An 18680-nucleotide genomic window follows, 5' to 3' on the forward strand; every position below is an offset into this window, starting at 1 on the left:
AATATGTTAAATTATGTAACATTCTTTGTGTTGCAGGTACCACAGAGGCCTAGGGCTGAGGGGACTTAGCTCCCAAAAGTTCTCAAAATGTACTTTAAACCATACAAAAAACAATTTGCTCATTGGCTATAGCATGTTTAGCCCCCCTCCCCTTTAAAAACGCTTTAGCCTCCTCAATCCATAAAACACACCACAGTCCTTGGTGCAGTGTAAGAGGTGCATGCCAGCAAATACTGCTTCAGTTGCAGAAATGACTACTTAGCAGCGTTCAACTACTGGATTGCAAATGCATACCTGCAAAGAGCACTTAACCATCTCAAATTTCTTCATTAATTCCATCACAAACAGGTGGCAATGTACTACAGGATAGTAAAGGCACCTCAAATAATTCTAGGGCTGTAATTAGGCCACCAGCAATTGCAGAATGTGATATATCAACCCAATACAATATATGCCAAAATCCCCAGCTTTATTTCAAGTCAAGATGGCTTTTTCGTGATTCCAAATGAATGATAAGATCACTCAAATTCAGATAATCTGTATAGCAGCAGATCAGACAACAGGTTTTTCATAGTGTTGTTTCCTGGGAAAATTTTGGATCTATTCACAAGGCAAATAAGTATATGTGCTTCTTGAGTATAATTTTAAGCCAAATTTACCATGAAAGCTTGCTATTATAAAAAAGCCATATTGAAACACAAATGAAATACTAGAAATCAAATTGATAATTTTCTAGCTTAAGGCCTCTTGTACATATATATACATAATGCCAGTAAATATAGGTTTTCTAGAACTTCGCACCATGGTTTCCTGATCAAGGTGTTATCATGGAGTGCCAGCCCTGTCTAGGAACTTAAAAGTTATCAGCATGCACAAACACGCCCATGTGAATTTAGCATTTAGGAAAGACATCTTAAATCATATCCATAATCTACTTTATTACAAAAATATCCAGCGGATATGAGAGCACACTTGCCAAAATTAAGCATTGAGAAATATGTTGCCTCTCTTTGCAGATGGAAGACTGAATTCGTATAATAGCTAGTTACTCGTGTATACTTTCAAAAGATACGCCCGTCTATTCTCTTTCTACAATGTCCTAATCACAAACCTCTTGTTTTTCTCAATTTGAGGATTAGAATAATAGGGGATTACAAGTTTTAGAAAGTAAGTAACTGCTGCATTGTTTGTTCCACAACAGTCTGGTCTTTGATGCACGCACGCCCCCCGATCGTGAGGTTAAAACGTGGAGACGATCAAAATTAGGCCATAACTAAAGTAAAAAATATTGTGAAATTTCGGAAGATGCTTCACGCTTTTGGTTTTCTTAATTCATGGATTATATTTACAATAACCAAAATAACCTCTAGAGTTAGAGACGCACCCTCCAGTCTAGAGTGGTTTATACGGGAATGCTGGAACACCACATACGAAATCATATATGAGCGTTTGAGGTTCTGTGAAACCTCAAATATTCAAGAACCCGTCCTACACCATCATTCTAACAGAGTTGCTCAGTGAAGCATTTCCTTGAAATGGAAATGCAAGTTTGAGTCAACGCTGCAAATTGCTGAACAGACAAAACGCGTTTTATCTGACACCCAGATGGACCTGTTTATTCGCCTAAAAGGTAGAATTTCTTATTACAAATTTGCGGTTACATTCAGCTGTACCAAAATTCTGTTACATTACAAAACTAACTTCAGAGAGAAGAGAAAGCTGTGATAGGCAAAACTAATTGAATGCCACTCTCTAATAAAGGGGCTAGGCCACATTATAAAACCCAAAACAAATCATGAAATCGTCGCGTCATGAAAAGCTTTCCCAAAAATTCAAGCAAAGGAAGACCAGAAAACAAACCTGGAATTCTATGACAGGTTTCAGAGGTGGAACTTTTATTGTATGAGCCTCCATGGCTTCGGCATGATAATAGTTCGTGCAGCCTTCCCCTCTGTCCTGAGCAGTTGACTTCCCTTGTTGATATCTTTGTTGGTGTTCACTGGTGGGTGTGATTCACATTCTTCGTTCCACGTGACTACTTGTCTCGCATAGACCCTGGGCGTGCCGGCCTCTCTATCGCCAATTTCAAAGAGTTTAATTCTTGCCATTTGTGTGGAGTTTCAGTAATCAAATTTAGCTTTCTATGTTTGAGGCAAAAGCTTTCACTTTTGCTTTTTGAATTTTTTTGCATTATTACTTTGTTTGGTTTTTTTCATCCGGAAAACCTTCAAGAAAGGGGTGTTTGTTCCTCATGCCTAGGACAGTAAAACTTAGAAAAAGGTTACCTTTTGGAGTTTGGAAAAAATCATTGTAATAAGGTGTTTTTTAAAGCAATCTAAGCCACGATTCCTCTTTGCTGACAGTATCACAATATTTGATACATAAAATGTAATGTATGCATGTAATTTTTCCATAAAAATAATTATGAAACCACCTCGATTTGGCTCTTGTGAAAGAGAACCACCTCGATTTGGCTCTTGTGAAAGAGAACCACCCCGATTTGGCTCAATACAAAACTTGGTAGGGTAGAGCGTTCGAATAAATAACAATCTTTTTTCCTTTTATTTGAATTATCACTTTCTGTAAACCTTTTTTTTAAATAGAATGCATGGAACTTTTACACTTTACAAATGTCGTTTCGCTAATCCCTTGCTAATTTTTTGAATAATTATCATTTTTTTCTCTTTTATTTCCTGGGTACCAAAGCCACATAAATTCCAGCACGAGAATAAACTATTTTGCAATTAAATTTTACATCACTTTATGGATCCAAGGGCACTTGACTAGAAAGCCCACAATGAGCATTTTTAGGCGTCCTAAGCGACTAGTTTTGACAAAACCTGTAATTAAAGAGCATTTTACCACAATTTCGTGCAATTTTTCATCATTCAAAAATTATAAAGCGTTTAGCTATTTGAAAAATTGGTGATTCAATGAAGATTTCTACTGGGCTAGGCTCCTGCCCAATGACCAAAGATGCTAGTAGATAAATTATCTTTCTAGTGGGCAAAGCAGCAAATGTCACAGAATGAAATACCTCGAGGTACTTATACTTTGTTAAAGACTTTATTACAATGTAACAAATTACTTTATTACAACAATATAATTAATTGCCGTAATAAAACATTATTTACAATTGTAAAACAGACTCGAATAAAGAATAAAAACTTGTAATTATCTTAGAACAACGCAATTAAAAGTCAAGAATACCTATCTCTGATCGCCTCGACATTAATAGAAGCGTGAAGAGGGGGAGAGGGGTCATTTTTTATGGGTGGAATTGAGTCCGTCAGAATCTCGATATTGGTGATATTCAAACTTACCTTATCCCAGCTAGAAATACTGGAAACAACTTATATCAAAGGGAGGCAGAGCCCTGAGCAGAAAGGCAAGACAAAAGCGAATTTTGCAAGACAAATTGAATAGATTAAAACCTTATCTGCGTCTTTCTGTTATTCAGTTCGCTATACTATTTACACCATATACAGCTACATACAATCTTTCAAGGTGGAATAAATTTGATATCCTTGTGGTGGTGAAGATGACGTCAGTCACTTTCTTTGCGGGATTCTTCAAATTTCAGTTGGATTTGTTGTTCGACTTCACTTGGCTATATCATCACTAGACCTGTGGGTCTTTCGTCGTCTCTGTTTTCTCTTAGTTGTTTGTCTGGCAAGCAAAGATAGGAAAGATTACACATGTTTCCTAAACAATAAAAGCCTTGTCAAATTCAAAACACCATGACAACATTTGCCTTATGATCTCATTACGCTTAAAACTCGGAGTTGCAATTTAGAAATGTGAGGAGCAATTCACTGTTGCAAATAGCGTACGAGACTTTCACAAAAACAAAAGAATTTACAGGGATTTTAAGAAAAACAATATGATTTCCACCAAAGGTGTTCAAAGAGTTTCCACCATGATGTTGTCTAATTTAGGATTCTTTTTTGAACTTATAAATAAATACTTAATGGGCTATAACTGGAACATATTACGATGTGACGCTCCTTGCAACACGCCTTTGACAAATGACGTTATCAGTTCTCTTTGTCATCGGCCTTATCTGACAGTTGGTCTTTTTATCTCTACGAATTTGATAAGCCCGGCTAGGACAAAAGCCATCTGGAAACTGTTAAGTCTTTGCTTATCATCTCCTAATCTCACTCAATAGTTAAAGCGTAGAATAATACAATGTGATGGTTTATGTATTCAGTCTTGTCTCCCAACGTGGTTATACGGAAAACAAAGAGCTTCAACAATATTCGACTGATGTTTGTCGGATAATTATGAAATCTAGCTCTACAACCAGCATCGTCTTTGGGAGATGGGAAGGGGATAGTGAAGTACAATGTAGATATTTTCTGCTGGAGCGTGTTAATATTTTTCCACAGGAAACTTTCAAAAAGAGCGTCCAAGATCCTTTTACCAGGGAATACCAAAGTTCAGCAACACCCTCTTTATCAAACCACATGTTCCGGTTAATATGACTAAGCCCACAAATCTTTCTAAAATTGTGATGAAGAATGTAATGTAGTGTCCTATAAGTCGAAAATTTCCCTAAGTCTATTTTTATTTCAAACCTATTCGAAAAGTATGCGTACTGCGAAGGCAGAATCAGTGTTTCAAAGCGGGAGCGTGGCTGCGGAGGAGACCCGCTGCAACCTCCCTCCTTCGCAACTCGAATTTTCTTTTGCAAAATGAATGTCTTCCCGCTTTTATTATATATAAGAAAAAATTGAAAGCGTCTATAGAAATTTGAATCTTTGACACTGACCTGGGTTCAGTTTCACTGTCTTCGGGGGCAGAAATGATCTTCAAATCACCATCTTTTGTTACAACGGCCGACTAGAAAGAAAATTAAACAAACACATCACCCGTGACACTCTAAATGTCTCTATCTTAGGACATCATTTCTTGCTGGATTGTTAGAGGTGATATATGTAGTTTTCGGCTAGGATCATAGAAAATTTAAATTTTTTAAATTTTTCAATAGATGATGTTACTACTAACAGGCTGTTTTCACAAATTGATTCTGGTTTTCTAAAAATTAACATGGACCTGGGCTGGTATAACTGCCCCGTCGAAATGTAATGAAATCTTATCTAAGTAGTTTAACCCTATCAAAGCCCTACATGGATATTGGGCTCCCTTTCTTAGTCGTAACAGAACACTAGCATACAGTTGGGTATTTGAAATTTCTATAATTGTATGGGTCCGTGAGATTGAAATTGTCATTCAAATATAGAAAAAAAGAAAAAATGTACCCTTGGTTCGATTTCTTCTACCGCTGCGTTCGCAAAGAATGAGTGGATGTGGAGGAGTGGATGTGGAAGGATTTTTGCAATCCTCGTTCAAATAAACTATTTTGTGATAATTTTCTAACTATATCTCTGAGGCTAAATAATGGAGACTTTGGCACCCAGGGTAGAAGAAATCGAAATAAACAAAGGTCAATATAAAATGTATTTAAACTAACCGCACATAAGCCACTAACAAGGTAAGATACCTTATTTGAAGATGCTAAAACGACACATGGAGATGTAAAATCTAGCAAACAGGGCTTGCGGAAGCGGAGAAGGGGTAAAGAGGCTTAGCATCCATCCGCGGTCAATAATTTCTATTTAGATCCAAACAAAAATCATCCTTCTATAGATTCCCAGCTTGTTCTAGCCCCGAAAACCGTTTAGCCCCTTCAATCCGTAATTTGCTCAGTGGTCTTCGCTTACAAAGAATATAGACCGGAAGATAAAACCTGTGTCTATAGCTTGCGTAGCAATGAATTAGTATTAAAATTAATAGCAAATTAATTGACATGAATTTGATCCATAATTCATGAATATATCATGTTGTTTTCAGAAACCAAGCCATGTTGTTTAAAATATAAAAAATAGCTACACGAAAAGAGCCTTTGAGTATTTCTATTTTATTCTGTAAACATTTACGGTTCAAATTTTGTCAATCATTTTAAAACCAGATACAAAATTATATCAGAAACAAGCTAAGACAGATTGAAAGTCTTTTCGATAGAATACTTTCTTGCTCAGAATAAATTATTCTAGAAAAATATCTGAGAAGCGAATCCTGTTTTGAATATGACAACTTTAAATGACGCAACCTTTTAGAAATTCAGATACCGCCTTAGAATTTTCCTTCCTTCAGATTATCTGAATCAAAATTAGAAGTCAAACTTGCCTTCAAACTCGTTTTTTGATAACAAAAAGCCAAAGAAATGCGCAAAAATATCTTCCAAAACAAAATTCAATAAAAAAAACAGATGTCTGGAAACTTTGCACAAAGCTTAAAAAGATGGGTTTCTGGCCAAAACAAAATTAAAATCTTACGTGGGAATTCCGAATATCATCTCGTGAGCCTGATACTTCTTGAAGCTCGTTCGCTAAACGGAAAGATTTGAGAGCAGGATTAAAGGAATTGAAATACAGTTTTGCGATATTTCATTAGAAATAGGGAAGAGGGACCATGTATTGAGAGGAGACTGAAGACTTGAGATACTTAAGATACGAGACTCGTCACAAACATTGACTCGTGAGAACTAAAATAGGCTATTGAATTAATTTGAATAAAAGTAGAACAGCAAAAATGAAACTCTTGAATCTAAGCTTAACAAATAATTTATTGTTCTAAGATCTTCAGTTATATCAATTTGATATAATATACAGTCAATGGAGTCGCTTTTTCTTTCATATTGTTTTTACTTGATAAACAATAAACGTTATAAGTAATTTTTTAAGAAAATGTGGCTTCCCATTCTGAAAATGGAGAAACTGGCAAAGATTGTATTAAACTTTTTGTCCAGTTTCGGAAAGAACTTTTCTTTTCAATGGGTTGAGAAAATGAAGAACTGTGATATTGTGATGGCACAGACAAAAAGTTTGATTTCTTGAGCCAACAGTGTCTGTGCCAAAGGAGAGGGGATTATTTTGGGTAATTATGCATGGGGCAAGTCCACCCCTACGCTCGATTTATGACGATCTTGGTAAACAACGTTGAAAAATCGAATTAATATGTGTTGAAAGAAAAATAAACTGGATTAGAATATTTGCCAGGCCTCTGCCTGGATTAAAAACTATTTTGGAGGATTTAAGTGTAAAACAATAGTGATTAAAACCCGTGCTATCATATAATTGGAATACCGGATTACCAAACTGAAATAATGATTATTAAAAGTAAAGCTTGAATGATAGCTGTAATCTAAAAATACAGAATAATCGATAATAAGAATTCATTATCGATGGCTCAGTGCTTGTTTAGGGGGGGGGGGGGTTGTTAGAAGCAAAAGTCACAGTCACAGTATGTGGAGTTAGAGAGACTGAGGCCTGTAAAAGACAGTGCTGTTAATACGGTGATAGTAAATCACGTTGGAGCAGGGATGCCTCAAGTATGGAAGTTCTATACGGATATGAAATCATACATAAGTACTTTACCATCAGAAACCATGACGTAATTGGCAGGAAAGTAGCCTTGTCGACCATCAGGCAGTTCGCCAAACCACCAGTTTTCATTATCCTCATAAATAACTGTGATGACGTCAGACGGGTTGATTTGCAATTCATCTGAGCGACTTGGGGTGTATGCGTACATGGCGATGACCTACGTATCACAATGCAATAAGGTACATATGACAGCATTATTATAAAAATCTACGCTAGAATCCTACAACATGGTTCAGAAGGAGATACGTCTCCACTTTAAATTTTTTGTTCCCTTCTCAAGGGGGATTGGCACAATAACTTTCCGTTGATGTGCCAAAGAAAACTACATATGTCTCGAAATTCTTACAAGCATATGCAATGTCAAGTTTAAAAGTTACCTGTTTTCCCTGTAAGGCTGATTTTCCTTCAAATGTATTTGAGGTCAAGTTGAAACCAGCCCTGGACGAATCTTGCAACTGGGACATAGTCTGCAGAAACAAATAGAACTGAACTAAACAAAAATGCAAGATAGATTCATAATATATTCACAAGTATTCCATTTTCACATTCATATCAAATTATTTAATACACAAAATCCCTTCATCATACGATGAATATAAGATAAAATACAAGCTATCGTACAACTTGATATGTATATAGGAGAAGAAGTAGTTTCTGTTAGGGTCTATTTGCTGCTTTTCCAGGAAGTCGTGTTTCATGTTTAATTCAGCTCTTCAGACAAAGAAGGTTTCATACCCTTAAAAGAATGTACAGTAAAACGCTATAGCAATAGTCAATAAAATTAGAGAAATAGAAGCTGGTGTTTTTTCGATTTTCTTTTGAGCAACTTCTATAGATCAAATCAGACAAAATTTCCTGATATAATTGCTGGAGACTTACCAATGGTAGACCCTTATGTTGACGGTCTATTCCACCATAGTAAGGACTGGGCGGTGTTGACTGGTATGCTCCTTGAACACAATAAAAAAATCAAATAGTGATGGGGGGGGGGTGGTCAATCCTGATAAAGGAATGCAACAAGAGCCGTTTATAATAACTTTTTAATAGTATTTTACTCCCCCTTTTTGGAGGGGGCAAGGCTCCCCCTTGTATCTCGGTTCTTGGATTGATGCTACATGACCTGACGGTATCCCTTGCTTTCATATAACGATATGAACTTTGCTATTCTTAAAAAAGTTTAATTGTTTTTCATCTGAATTGCAAAATTCGCAAAAATTCTAGGTTTCCGGGTGCGCTTCGATATGAAACAGGGCGGTTTTAAGTTGCAACTCAGAGTAACAAGTTTAACGCAATCGTCATGCAACTGCTCTTTATAAGTTTCTAAGTAAAAGGAGTAAATTATATCGCTCGATGCTTTTCAATCCTCCGTAAATAACAGAAACGGCCTACTTCCTTGACTTGCGACTTGCTAACCATATTTGTAAACACATTAGCTATCACCGTCAAATTTCAGTTATTTCTTCACCTTATCTTACAAAAAATCCAACAGTGCTTGTCTTGGGTGGCTTGGGAAACACAAAAAACTTGTTTCTAGGATTTTATAATGCTTTGTCATCTCAAGATAGGTATTAAACATACGAAAAATTGACCCGCACTCTTCGAATGATTAAGTCTGAGATATAGTGAAAGCTGCTTACAAATTGATCATTTAGGCCTATGTTCATCGAGAAGTGTTTGCCGTTTTCTTATCACTAGCTGAAAGTTCTTCTTAAAATATTAGCTAAATACTATGTAGCGAAGGTTAGTAAATATCAGAATTGTTATCCGTCCTGTAGATTGCCTACGAAGAATGATTCATGCATACCATTTGGTATCTTTAATATCAAGTGCGTTAAAGAAATATAGATAATGCAAATATGCTTAACTACCTTTCATTTCAGAGAGATCGCTTGACTGACTCTGCATTCGAGTTCGTTGGGAAGACCCAAAATGCTGCAGTGCATGGGGTGATGCGGACATACGCCTGTCAGCCTGTGTCTACAACGGATTATATTTCATGTAAAATAGATTGATCAACTTTAAAGCTACAATTCCTAAAGAGAGCACAAAACACTGTTCAAAATATACAAAAATCCCCTCAACTGAAAATAATACGAACGATATTCTCCTTCTTAAAGAAGTAGTTTCCTTTTCATTAATAATAAGCAGTTTTTGAAACCTTTAATAGAAAAATTTGATTGTATTCAATGATCTGAATTTTGTTGCTACCAGCACAGGTAGCAGAGCTCGTGAAATTGACATATATAGGGGGGCATCAGAACTTTATCTTCAACTTCGAATGTATTCCACAGTAGCTAAAAAGAACTGTGCTAGGATTGATCCAAATAAATGCTTGTCCTTCCTTGTTCGCTAGAAATGTCACTCTAATACAAAAATCACGCTAGAAATACAAAAATTCTTGAGGCAACATTAAAATATATTCAGACCTCTGAAAGGTTTCATTAAGTAGTTTTATAAATCTTCTCTCCTATGTAATTTGTCTTTCATTGTTCTTGTTTTGTTTCGTCAATGTAGTTTGTCCTTGTTTTTGTTTTAACATCCAAATTGTAAATGTCTTTAATTATTAGTAATCTGTAACATGTAATTTGCAACATTTAATGCAACTCTAATTTGAATCAAATATGTTTAATGTTATGGCCACAGGGTTGCTATGTATTTCCATGCTCCCTGTGGTATCGTCTTGTAGTTGTCTGTTTTGTAAAATTTTATGAGAATAAAAAAAAAATATATCACTGGTAATTGCCAAATTAAACAATATCGAAAGACATTCAAACAAAACTAAATATAATAGGGAATGTAAGAAGCTCGTGGGATGGTTCGTTTCTGTTGCCTTACCCAATGCTTTTACAGACGAAAGCTATCTAATCTGTATAAAGATAATTTAAACAAAGAAAGAATTTCTTGCAAAGGAACGGAAAAAAATATTGAGCATGCCTTTGTCATATGTGTCGAGGTTGGCAAAAGGGTAGAGAAATCCGAGCCCCATGTCATCATTGTTTCCGACATCCCGGCTGTCGTGGGTCCTTGATTGAATTGCATCTTTGATGACTGCAGGCTGCTGGAGTTCTAAAATGAAAATATCAAGTATGTCAAGAAAATGCTCATGACAATTGATGACAGTCTTTGGTATAAGCTTGAATAGCCACTTCTATTCGTAATGAGATACCTATGTGATCGATCATCCAACGCCAAACATTATCCAATTGTAGTGAAGCATTGACATGAGGAATTTTGTTACCTCAGTCAAAAAATACATATACAAATGGAAGCAGGATGTGTGATTGCCAAAGAGTTGTCAAAGAGCTCTAGGTTCTCACAATATCCCCTCAAGCAACTTCAACGAATGGACACAAGATAGCCCATAAAAAAGGTGCTAAACCTTTACCTACTGCCAAATATAATCTAAGATTCGGATATAGCACATGCCCATACATAGTTCCATAAGTTAGTTTTCATAATTTTTAGGAAGATGGTTGATTTAAAAATCAGTGAATCTAAGAAACTTAGGGTGGGGGAAAAACAGTTAAAAATATGACATCCAGCTAATCGCTTTCCCTTAATGATTCGCTAAGTTGGCCAAGCCACAAGAATGCTGAAAATTGTTCGAGTAAACGAGTGTTCGAGTAAACGAGTGTTCGAGTAAACGAGTGTTCGAGTAAACGAGTGTTCGAGTAAACGAGTGTTCGAGTTATCGGAAGATAAAACGTATCGGGAAAAGCTAACAGAGAATGCTAAATTAGCTCGAATGAACGAATATTTGAGTTATCAGGGGTCTGGGTTACCGGGGCCTCGATTTGTCTGGTTATACTCTACTCAGAATGAAAGTCCCTGGTAAACAAACCAGATACTTTGGAGTAAATCCTGTAAGCATATTTCTTGTGGTGTGGGCCCTAGATCTGAACTCTCAAGCAAAAGCTCACGAATGTCTTGAAAATATAAACATACCAACACCGTGTCCATCTTCTGCCGCAAAGTTTCAACGCGCAATTTGTCCTTTCCGAAATCGGCAGTGACCCCGGCCTGGCGTTGTGAATCTTGCAGTGACGATCTGAATGTGTCCTTGAGAGCCTGTTTTTCGTTTTCCGTTCGCATGGTATCAGTGACTCGCGTGCTTTTCATTTGCTCTGAAAAATGAGAAGGAAGCGTTTTGCAGCCCAAGGCTAGCTATCAAAGTAAAAGTAAAGGCACATCTAGATATGAACTTGCCATTGAGTAACACTTAAATGCAAAATAGGAGGCATCGCAGATTGTCACTGAAAGCTTAAAGTATTGTATTTGTTAGCATTTAAGGATCTCGTTTTCTGGTGTGTTTTAACTGCCGGAATAATAAATTGATTCAATAAAGAATTGGATTGTTAAAAAGACATTGGAAGTGGAAATAAAAATTGGAGGAGCCTCGGCGAACTCCGATTTGAGTTCTTCGAGACTCCTCGTAGCATCGAGGTCACTGTCTCTCGGACAGAGACAGCCAATCAGGAGCTATCTCCGATTAGAATGAATTAACCTGTGCTAGCACAGTGAGCCTCGTTGCGAAGTGGAGGCGAGAGAGAAACGTGCTTCTTTAGGAAAATTCTTTATTGCAAAATATTGAATTATTGTTGGGTATTATGATAGGTACCAAGTGTAGGTACCAAGTGTAGGTGCATGTGTAGGTACCAAGAGTGACAATAACACTGTTTTCAATTATCAATACAACCATTGGACAACCTCCCACTGCACAAATTTCAACAAGGCTATCGAAGAAAACTGTCTTTTGTATACAAAATGTCTTCCTTTTTGAATGAATGTTACTTATAGTTTTTACCTAAGCAAAAAAGTACTTTATTCAAGAAGCTTATATTATGAATAGGTGCACGTTAATGGGATCTAAAATGCCAGCCAAAGTTACCATTCTTTTCTCGAATATTGTTACTCCCCACCTTGAACTTTGTTGTGCAATAACGTACTTTAGTTTTATATTTGGTGTCTTAACCGGACCGGATCTATTCCGGATCACAGGGAAATAATGAAGACATAGATCTTAATACATGCCAAAAGACTATGGCTCGTTAATTTTATCTTTCAGTCTGCTGTTGAAAGCTGTAACTTGGATAATTCCTATGGTACAAACAGTATCATACCTTCTAAGTCAAAGATATAAACAAGAACGGGATGTCCAGCTCCAAACGAACAAAAGACTATCATGTTTTCCTTTGGGTGAAAGTCAACATCACAAACAGCATTTGTAAAACCAAGATCAGTGTATTCGAAAACTGAATCAGCTAAGGAAAAAAACGGCATAAGAATCAAACGCATTTTTCAATGTGTTGAGTTGCGGCATGTATAAATTTGGCATTAAGGGTGAATGCAGTTCTGTATTGTTTAGAGCATGCCAAGGCAATGAATCTGAAATATAGCATAGCCGTTAGAGACATTTACGCAAAAGGAGAACCATGGTAAAATTTACAGAGAAAGGAGAGAGAATAATTGGAAATCGAAAAGACCTAGTAATTGTAAGTATATAAAATACGTCACTTTGAGATTGTGGCAAAACAAAATGTTTTTACGACCGAGGTAGACTGTAGCAGAAATACTCAAAAACTTTAAAAAAGTAAGATATTGATTAACATAAAATATTCTAGAAAATATGGGAGAATGTTCATCTTTCTCTAATCCTGCAACAATAGAGCAAAATCTACTGAAATTTCATGATCCTTCAGTGCAAAATCATGATATCAAACAGCAGAAATGCTTATGAATTAAACAACTTCAAATTCGTAATATATCAGAATAACAGAAAGATACGAAAAGGCAATTGATTTCAACCATAATTAGGTACCTGTTTCGCTGTTCCAAACATGAGCAGTACCATCTTCTGAACCAGCAATAACAAAAGTACCACAACACGATGTAGTGCTTCTTATGTGTTCTTTCTGGTTCAACGCACCAAGATATCTTTTCATAACAGCTGAACTATAAGAGACGATCAAATGTTTGTTTAAAAACCTTTCCAGTCTGTAGAGCAGGAACATTTTTTTAAACGATAACAAAAACAATTGTATAAGAAAAATAAGTGGAAAAGATAAACAAAGAGAAGATGCAAATGAGTTTAAAATGTAACAACATAGAAAGAATAAAGAGATTAATTCTGATAGTTTGAGTCGAAATATTATAGGAGAGTCAACTCTAAAAGAAGGTTGAGTATTGGCGAAAGAGAAGAAGACTTTGTGGTATAATGTTAAAAGACAACTAGATGAAATGTTATCACAGTTTGGCTTTCTACAATAAGAAGTAAAGAACTGAATACGGTGGCGTCTGGATACTTATAGAAAAGATATAATGATAAAGAGAAATAATTCTGGAGATCTTCAAAGTAAAACATTTCCCATTAAAAATTTCCAAAATGCATCCAACCCTGGTTTTCTTCGCGGTACATAAATAGTGTTAAGTATTAAACTTTAGTTTTTAACGATAGTTACAAATTTTGTTGTTGTTAGGAGGACTGGGCCATGTAACTTTGGAACCCTGTGATCTTACCTCGTGTTCTTTTATTCGTTCGCATGATATTATAAAATGGCGTAAAGTATCACGTATTTATTCCTCATTTATCCACCATGATGGCTAGTTCAACAAATAGTACATACAAGTCCCCTTATCAGGGTAATCGAACATATTTTACTTTGTGGTGCACTTTGTGGTAAAAATGCGATGGGAAAATGCATATTTTCAATGCATATTCATGTACCTTCTGAGATCAAGCATGCGGATAAAAGCATCTCTTGCGTGAACCAGCAATTTCCTTCCATTTGGATGCAACGTTAGAGAGTTGATTGGGGTACTCTGCAAGAAGAGTTGAATCGTTATTGAAATAGATGCATTAATACATCGAAGAAAAGAATTTCAGGATGAAAAACTTTTTTCAGATATGTGCCTGTCAGAGAGAGTACTTTCTATTGGTCAACAAAATGATATGGTACAGTACAAAACACTTTTCTTGTTGTTTTCAGCCTCTGAAGTGTTGTAATTGGCTACCTATTTGCTATTGGATGGGAAAAAGAGGAGGGAGTAAACCGCGGACCAAATCTGGTTATTAGCTCACAACCTTTAACATTAAAGTTAAGCTTGCTCCTTCTGCCGATAGTACAGAACATAGGGACTTTTCTCAAAGATTAAAAAGATCTCTTGCAGGGAGATATTCTCACCAAAAATATCCAGTTGTTTTAAAAGCAATTGTGATAAGAGACTTTCTTCATCAACCCAAAAAATTGAAATTCGATTAGAAAACCACATGATAGGGCTAACTTTGAATAATAAAAATATGATTATAAATGATCAAAAATAGCTTCAGAAGAAATGAAGAAAAATGACGTACTTTGATTTCCTCTAGTTTGATAGTTTGTAAAATTCTCCAGCCTTTTATACCATCTTCTGCAAAACAGAAAAAAGGTTCAAATTAAAAGCAACTGGTTGTAATATGTAAATAAACAAAGAAAATCACGATTACCTTTTATTATATTAGTCACAATGAAACAAATTAGATTAAGCTTAATGTAAAAAGTATCATAATATCTAACTATCTGAATACAATGATTATGAAATCATTGTCCGAATTCATAACTTACAATACAAATTTAAATGAATTTAATGTAGAAATATTACTGTTTTAAAACATAAAAGGTAAATTTAGCTAACATATCCAAAAAGTCAGCCTACCATCTGCAGCAAGATCACGTGATTTTCTTTTCCCGCTTGAGCCAGGAAGTGACGATTTCCAGATGATGATAACACCAATGCTGTCGCCAGAATACATGTGGTCACCTTGGCAACGAATTAAGATCGATAGTTCACATTCGTAAATTCATACTGATTTGCATAGATCGTATATTAATGTATAGCTCGTGGGAAAAGATGGACTTCACTTAATTATATACTGCAATCATCGTAAGACTTTGTAAGATTAAAGTAAATAATGTAAGCAGACTTCGTTTTTAAGATCCGTGTGAGGGCGTCAGGTGTAGAAAAGGTCGTTAACGCAGGAACAACTTCAATGCACTATATCGCGACGCATTTCGCCGCCCATTTAATTTCCCATTGGTTGGACTATACAATAGACCTATTGTTACGTATCCAATCGGCTAATTCTCAATGTTTTCTCGATCAAAAACTCGCTGCAAAGCCTATTGGTAAATCTGAAGCGTTGAATGACGGGAAATAGTGTCTTCAAACTTTCGGGACAATTTCTGTATTGTCTTTGCAGTATGATCGCTTTGCGTCTATTTTCGTATGAATTATATCAATTTTCTAAAGAATAGCGCTTTCTAGATAATTTTAAATTTAATAATATGACACTAACTTGATGGTAGTGCTGATATATTGTTGTCGAAATACGCTTAGCGTGCAATAAATCATTTACAATATCTGCATCAACTAAAAAACTATTTTCGAGCGAACTGCAGCCTCCAAGTTAGAAGCGGCAATTGAGTTGGTGTCGAGGGTACATTTGTTCGTATGTACAATAACCTTTAAATATTATGCACTTTCCAGCATTTTTCCTAGTGTTAAGGCTTCAAATGACAGCAAACATGGTCAAACCAGCAGTCACCAGTGAGACTACCTAAGAACTATTCTTACGCATAAAAAATATAGGCCTAGCTCTTTCAACGCAAAATCGATGTAAAATTTAAAATACGAGCATGGAGAGACAGCCACCTAGACTTGATACCTAAGAATCGATAATTTGATTTTTGAAGATTCATGATGGTTGATAACTCAAAAGAAAAGTATTTCTTACAGAAACATGAGCATTTTCAAAACACAAAAGTTGCTTTAATCAACAGCTGAATGGAGAGAGTAGAAAGCAATAAGACCACACGATTCAGCAAGTAGTCTTAACTTCAGAAGACTGAGAGACAGCCACGCTAGCAGAAAGATGAGACAGCGCCAAGATGAACCAGCAGGTTACATAGCATCGGAAATCAGTAACACCGTGAAAATTGGTACTAATTATAATGAAAGAATGAGTTTCTTTAATAAATCGTTGATTGTTGGATTTATAGCAATGATGATAGTTTTCAATGCAAAGTACCTGATGGCTGGAATATGATACTGTTTACAAGTCCGCTATGTCCTGTCATCTCACGAAGAAGCTAAAAATAGATTTTATCTATGCTTAATATCGAAAAGAATCGCAATTGACAAAAAACACAGAAATAGGTTTACAATGGAACTATATCCATGAAAAAAGTAACTGTTAGCTTCAAATCTTTGCAAATACTTTGTACGTTGAAAATGCAGACGCTGTCAAATAATAACAACTTGACTAAAGACAAGAAACTTAAATCGCTTTTCACAAGAGCATAATTTGAAATTTACAAAATTCTAAAGATACAGTCTAAAATAAACAGAAATTGGAAACCTAAAAAACTTTCACCAAAAGAGGGGAAATGGTCGAAATTATCAAGAATTACACGTTCTACCTTCTAACAGCAAACATTTCTCACGGATAGACATGAAACTGCGTTATTTACAAATATTGTAATCAAGCTCTTCCCGAAGTTTAAACTCAAGTTAAATCGTAGTAGTTTAATTTATAAATGAAAGAGAACTAACTTTTCCATGAAGACCATCAGACGCTTTAGTCCATATTCTAAGGACCTTGTCATACCCGCCACTTACAATAAGGCTCTGTTGAGTTGGATGGTGCTTTGCCGTGTATACAAACGATGGGTGAGGGTATACTTTGATTGCATTGTTGATGAAATGTTTGACATCCCAACTTCTGCAATATGACGGATCGATGTTACAAATGCCGCACGTGCATGTATAAAGTTGAAGATCACAACAAAAAGGTTAGTACTTGTTGCTTATAGATCATGAATCTCATTAAGACGAGAAAAAACTACAACATTGACACAAAGTTAACCCTTTCTAAAATTTCTCGGCATATACCCGTTCGAGGAGACAATTTTATTAAAATGAACACTCTATCTACTTAAACAGAGAATGCAAGCATCGTTCAAGAGAGCTTATAATCCATTAAAATGATTTCGCAATTACTACTTAGAAAAAAGAAAATATAAACGACAAAATGACGAAAAACCAAGAATTTTCAAATCTCTAATATTCGGACAGGCGAAGTAGATTCAATTTTTTTGCTATCAAGTTTCCAACTGCAAACCAGCTCTTTGTTTAATACATTCTTTATTATTCCAAAAATTGTCACCGTATGCTTGATTTTCTTCAGTTCTCTAGATTGGAACCTTCATTTGTGTCCGGATTGGCTTGATCCGGAAAGGAATATTGCGTCCAAACTCGGTATATAAGTGCTGCCCCTTTTTTTGTTAAAGGTGACGGGAACTCGGAAAGTTAATAAACACCAGTACTCATGATTGCATAACAGATAAATCTTCTGTTGAATGAAGCCAAATAAAAGACAGACTGGCAATGAAGAAGCAACACATGTACCTGACTGTGCCATCAGATGAAGATGTAAGAAGCTCCTTGCCATCAGCTGACCAAGACATGTCATAAATTATCCCAAAATGCCCCGTAAGTTCACCTTGAAGCGATCCAGAGGGAATCTAGAAACACCAGAGGGAATTTGTTACGTTCATTTCAGAGTCACAAGAGAGCAGAAAAACAAAGCATCCTAGAAGATTTCTAATCTTTATAACGAGGATAATTTCTATCAACTTTTAATAGCTTGCTAGCTACTGGAATAAAAATTTTCAATTTTTCTCGCTGTCTATTGGATATTTTGATAATTTCAGTGTTTCAACCATCAAATAGTTGCTATTTGATACTGGTGAACATACAAGAGCTCTAGCAGATGGGCTCGGCGGGAGGTTTGAAGAAAATTCTAAAATTCTTATTATTATTATTATCAATGTATTTACATTAGGCTGTTAATAAACTGGCTTATTTGCAGCTAATCAGGGCCTTATACAAAATTAAAGTTAACATGTACAAGGAAAACCCTTGTTCTTATTTTAGAGAGCTAAACCACAAACAGTCTTTGTTTATATGAAATCTTGTTGGCATTGAAAATACAGTGAAAAGATGGTATCTTGAATTACAAAAACGAGGTACTGTGGGGAATCCAAGGCCGCGTTGGTGAAAATGTATATACTCTGTAACACACTGAATAGATTCACAAACAATGTGCGTATCTTTCAACGCTATGATAAGGTACGTTTTCCAGCTTAGGCCCGTATAGTTATTCTCCAAGAAATCAACAATGCGTCGTGTTTA

At 35.8% G+C, this 18680-nt stretch overlaps 2 protein-coding genes across 5 annotated transcripts in view; both read right to left on the reverse strand.

Annotated features, from left to right (window-relative positions):
- LOC135689090 (uncharacterized) overlaps positions 1–2019 on the reverse strand; it is a 106903-nt gene extending 104884 nt beyond the window's left edge. For both annotated transcript variants that reach the window (XM_065206205.2, XM_065206204.2), the window contains exon 1: positions 1861–2019. In XM_065206205.2, the coding sequence (XP_065062277.2) occupies positions 1861–1914 (54 nt within the window). In that variant the 5' untranslated portion in view covers positions 1915–2019. The remainder of the gene's footprint in view (positions 1–1860) is intronic.
- Positions 2020–3044: 1025 nt separating this feature from the next.
- Positions 3045–18680, reverse strand: part of LOC135689092 (jouberin) — a 40107-nt gene continuing 24471 nt past the window's right edge. For all 3 annotated transcript variants that reach the window (XM_089109954.1, XM_089109953.1, XM_065206208.2), the window contains exons 21-37: positions 17895–18010; positions 17040–17208; positions 16516–16576; positions 15144–15248; positions 14803–14858; positions 14176–14270; positions 13270–13403; positions 12572–12712; positions 11397–11575; positions 10386–10517; positions 9320–9428; positions 8331–8401; positions 7829–7918; positions 7443–7608; positions 6342–6394; positions 4775–4845; positions 3045–3669 (exon numbers count right to left, since the gene is read on the reverse strand). In XM_089109954.1, coding sequence (XP_088966080.1) covers positions 3603–3669; positions 4775–4845; positions 6342–6394; positions 7443–7608; positions 7829–7918; positions 8331–8401; positions 9320–9428; positions 10386–10517; positions 11397–11575; positions 12572–12712; positions 13270–13403; positions 14176–14270; positions 14803–14858; positions 15144–15248; positions 16516–16576; positions 17040–17208; positions 17895–18010 — 1815 coding nt within the window. In that variant the 3' untranslated portion in view covers positions 3045–3602. The remainder of the gene's footprint in view (positions 3670–4774; positions 4846–6341; positions 6395–7442; positions 7609–7828; positions 7919–8330; positions 8402–9319; positions 9429–10385; positions 10518–11396; positions 11576–12571; positions 12713–13269; positions 13404–14175; positions 14271–14802; positions 14859–15143; positions 15249–16515; positions 16577–17039; positions 17209–17894; positions 18011–18680) is intronic.

This window comes from Rhopilema esculentum, chromosome 9, assembly GCF_057945365.1.
Source record: "Rhopilema esculentum isolate cy_ngs chromosome 9, ASM5794536v1, whole genome shotgun sequence".
Lineage (NCBI taxonomy): Eukaryota > Metazoa > Cnidaria > Scyphozoa > Rhizostomeae > Rhizostomatidae > Rhopilema > Rhopilema esculentum.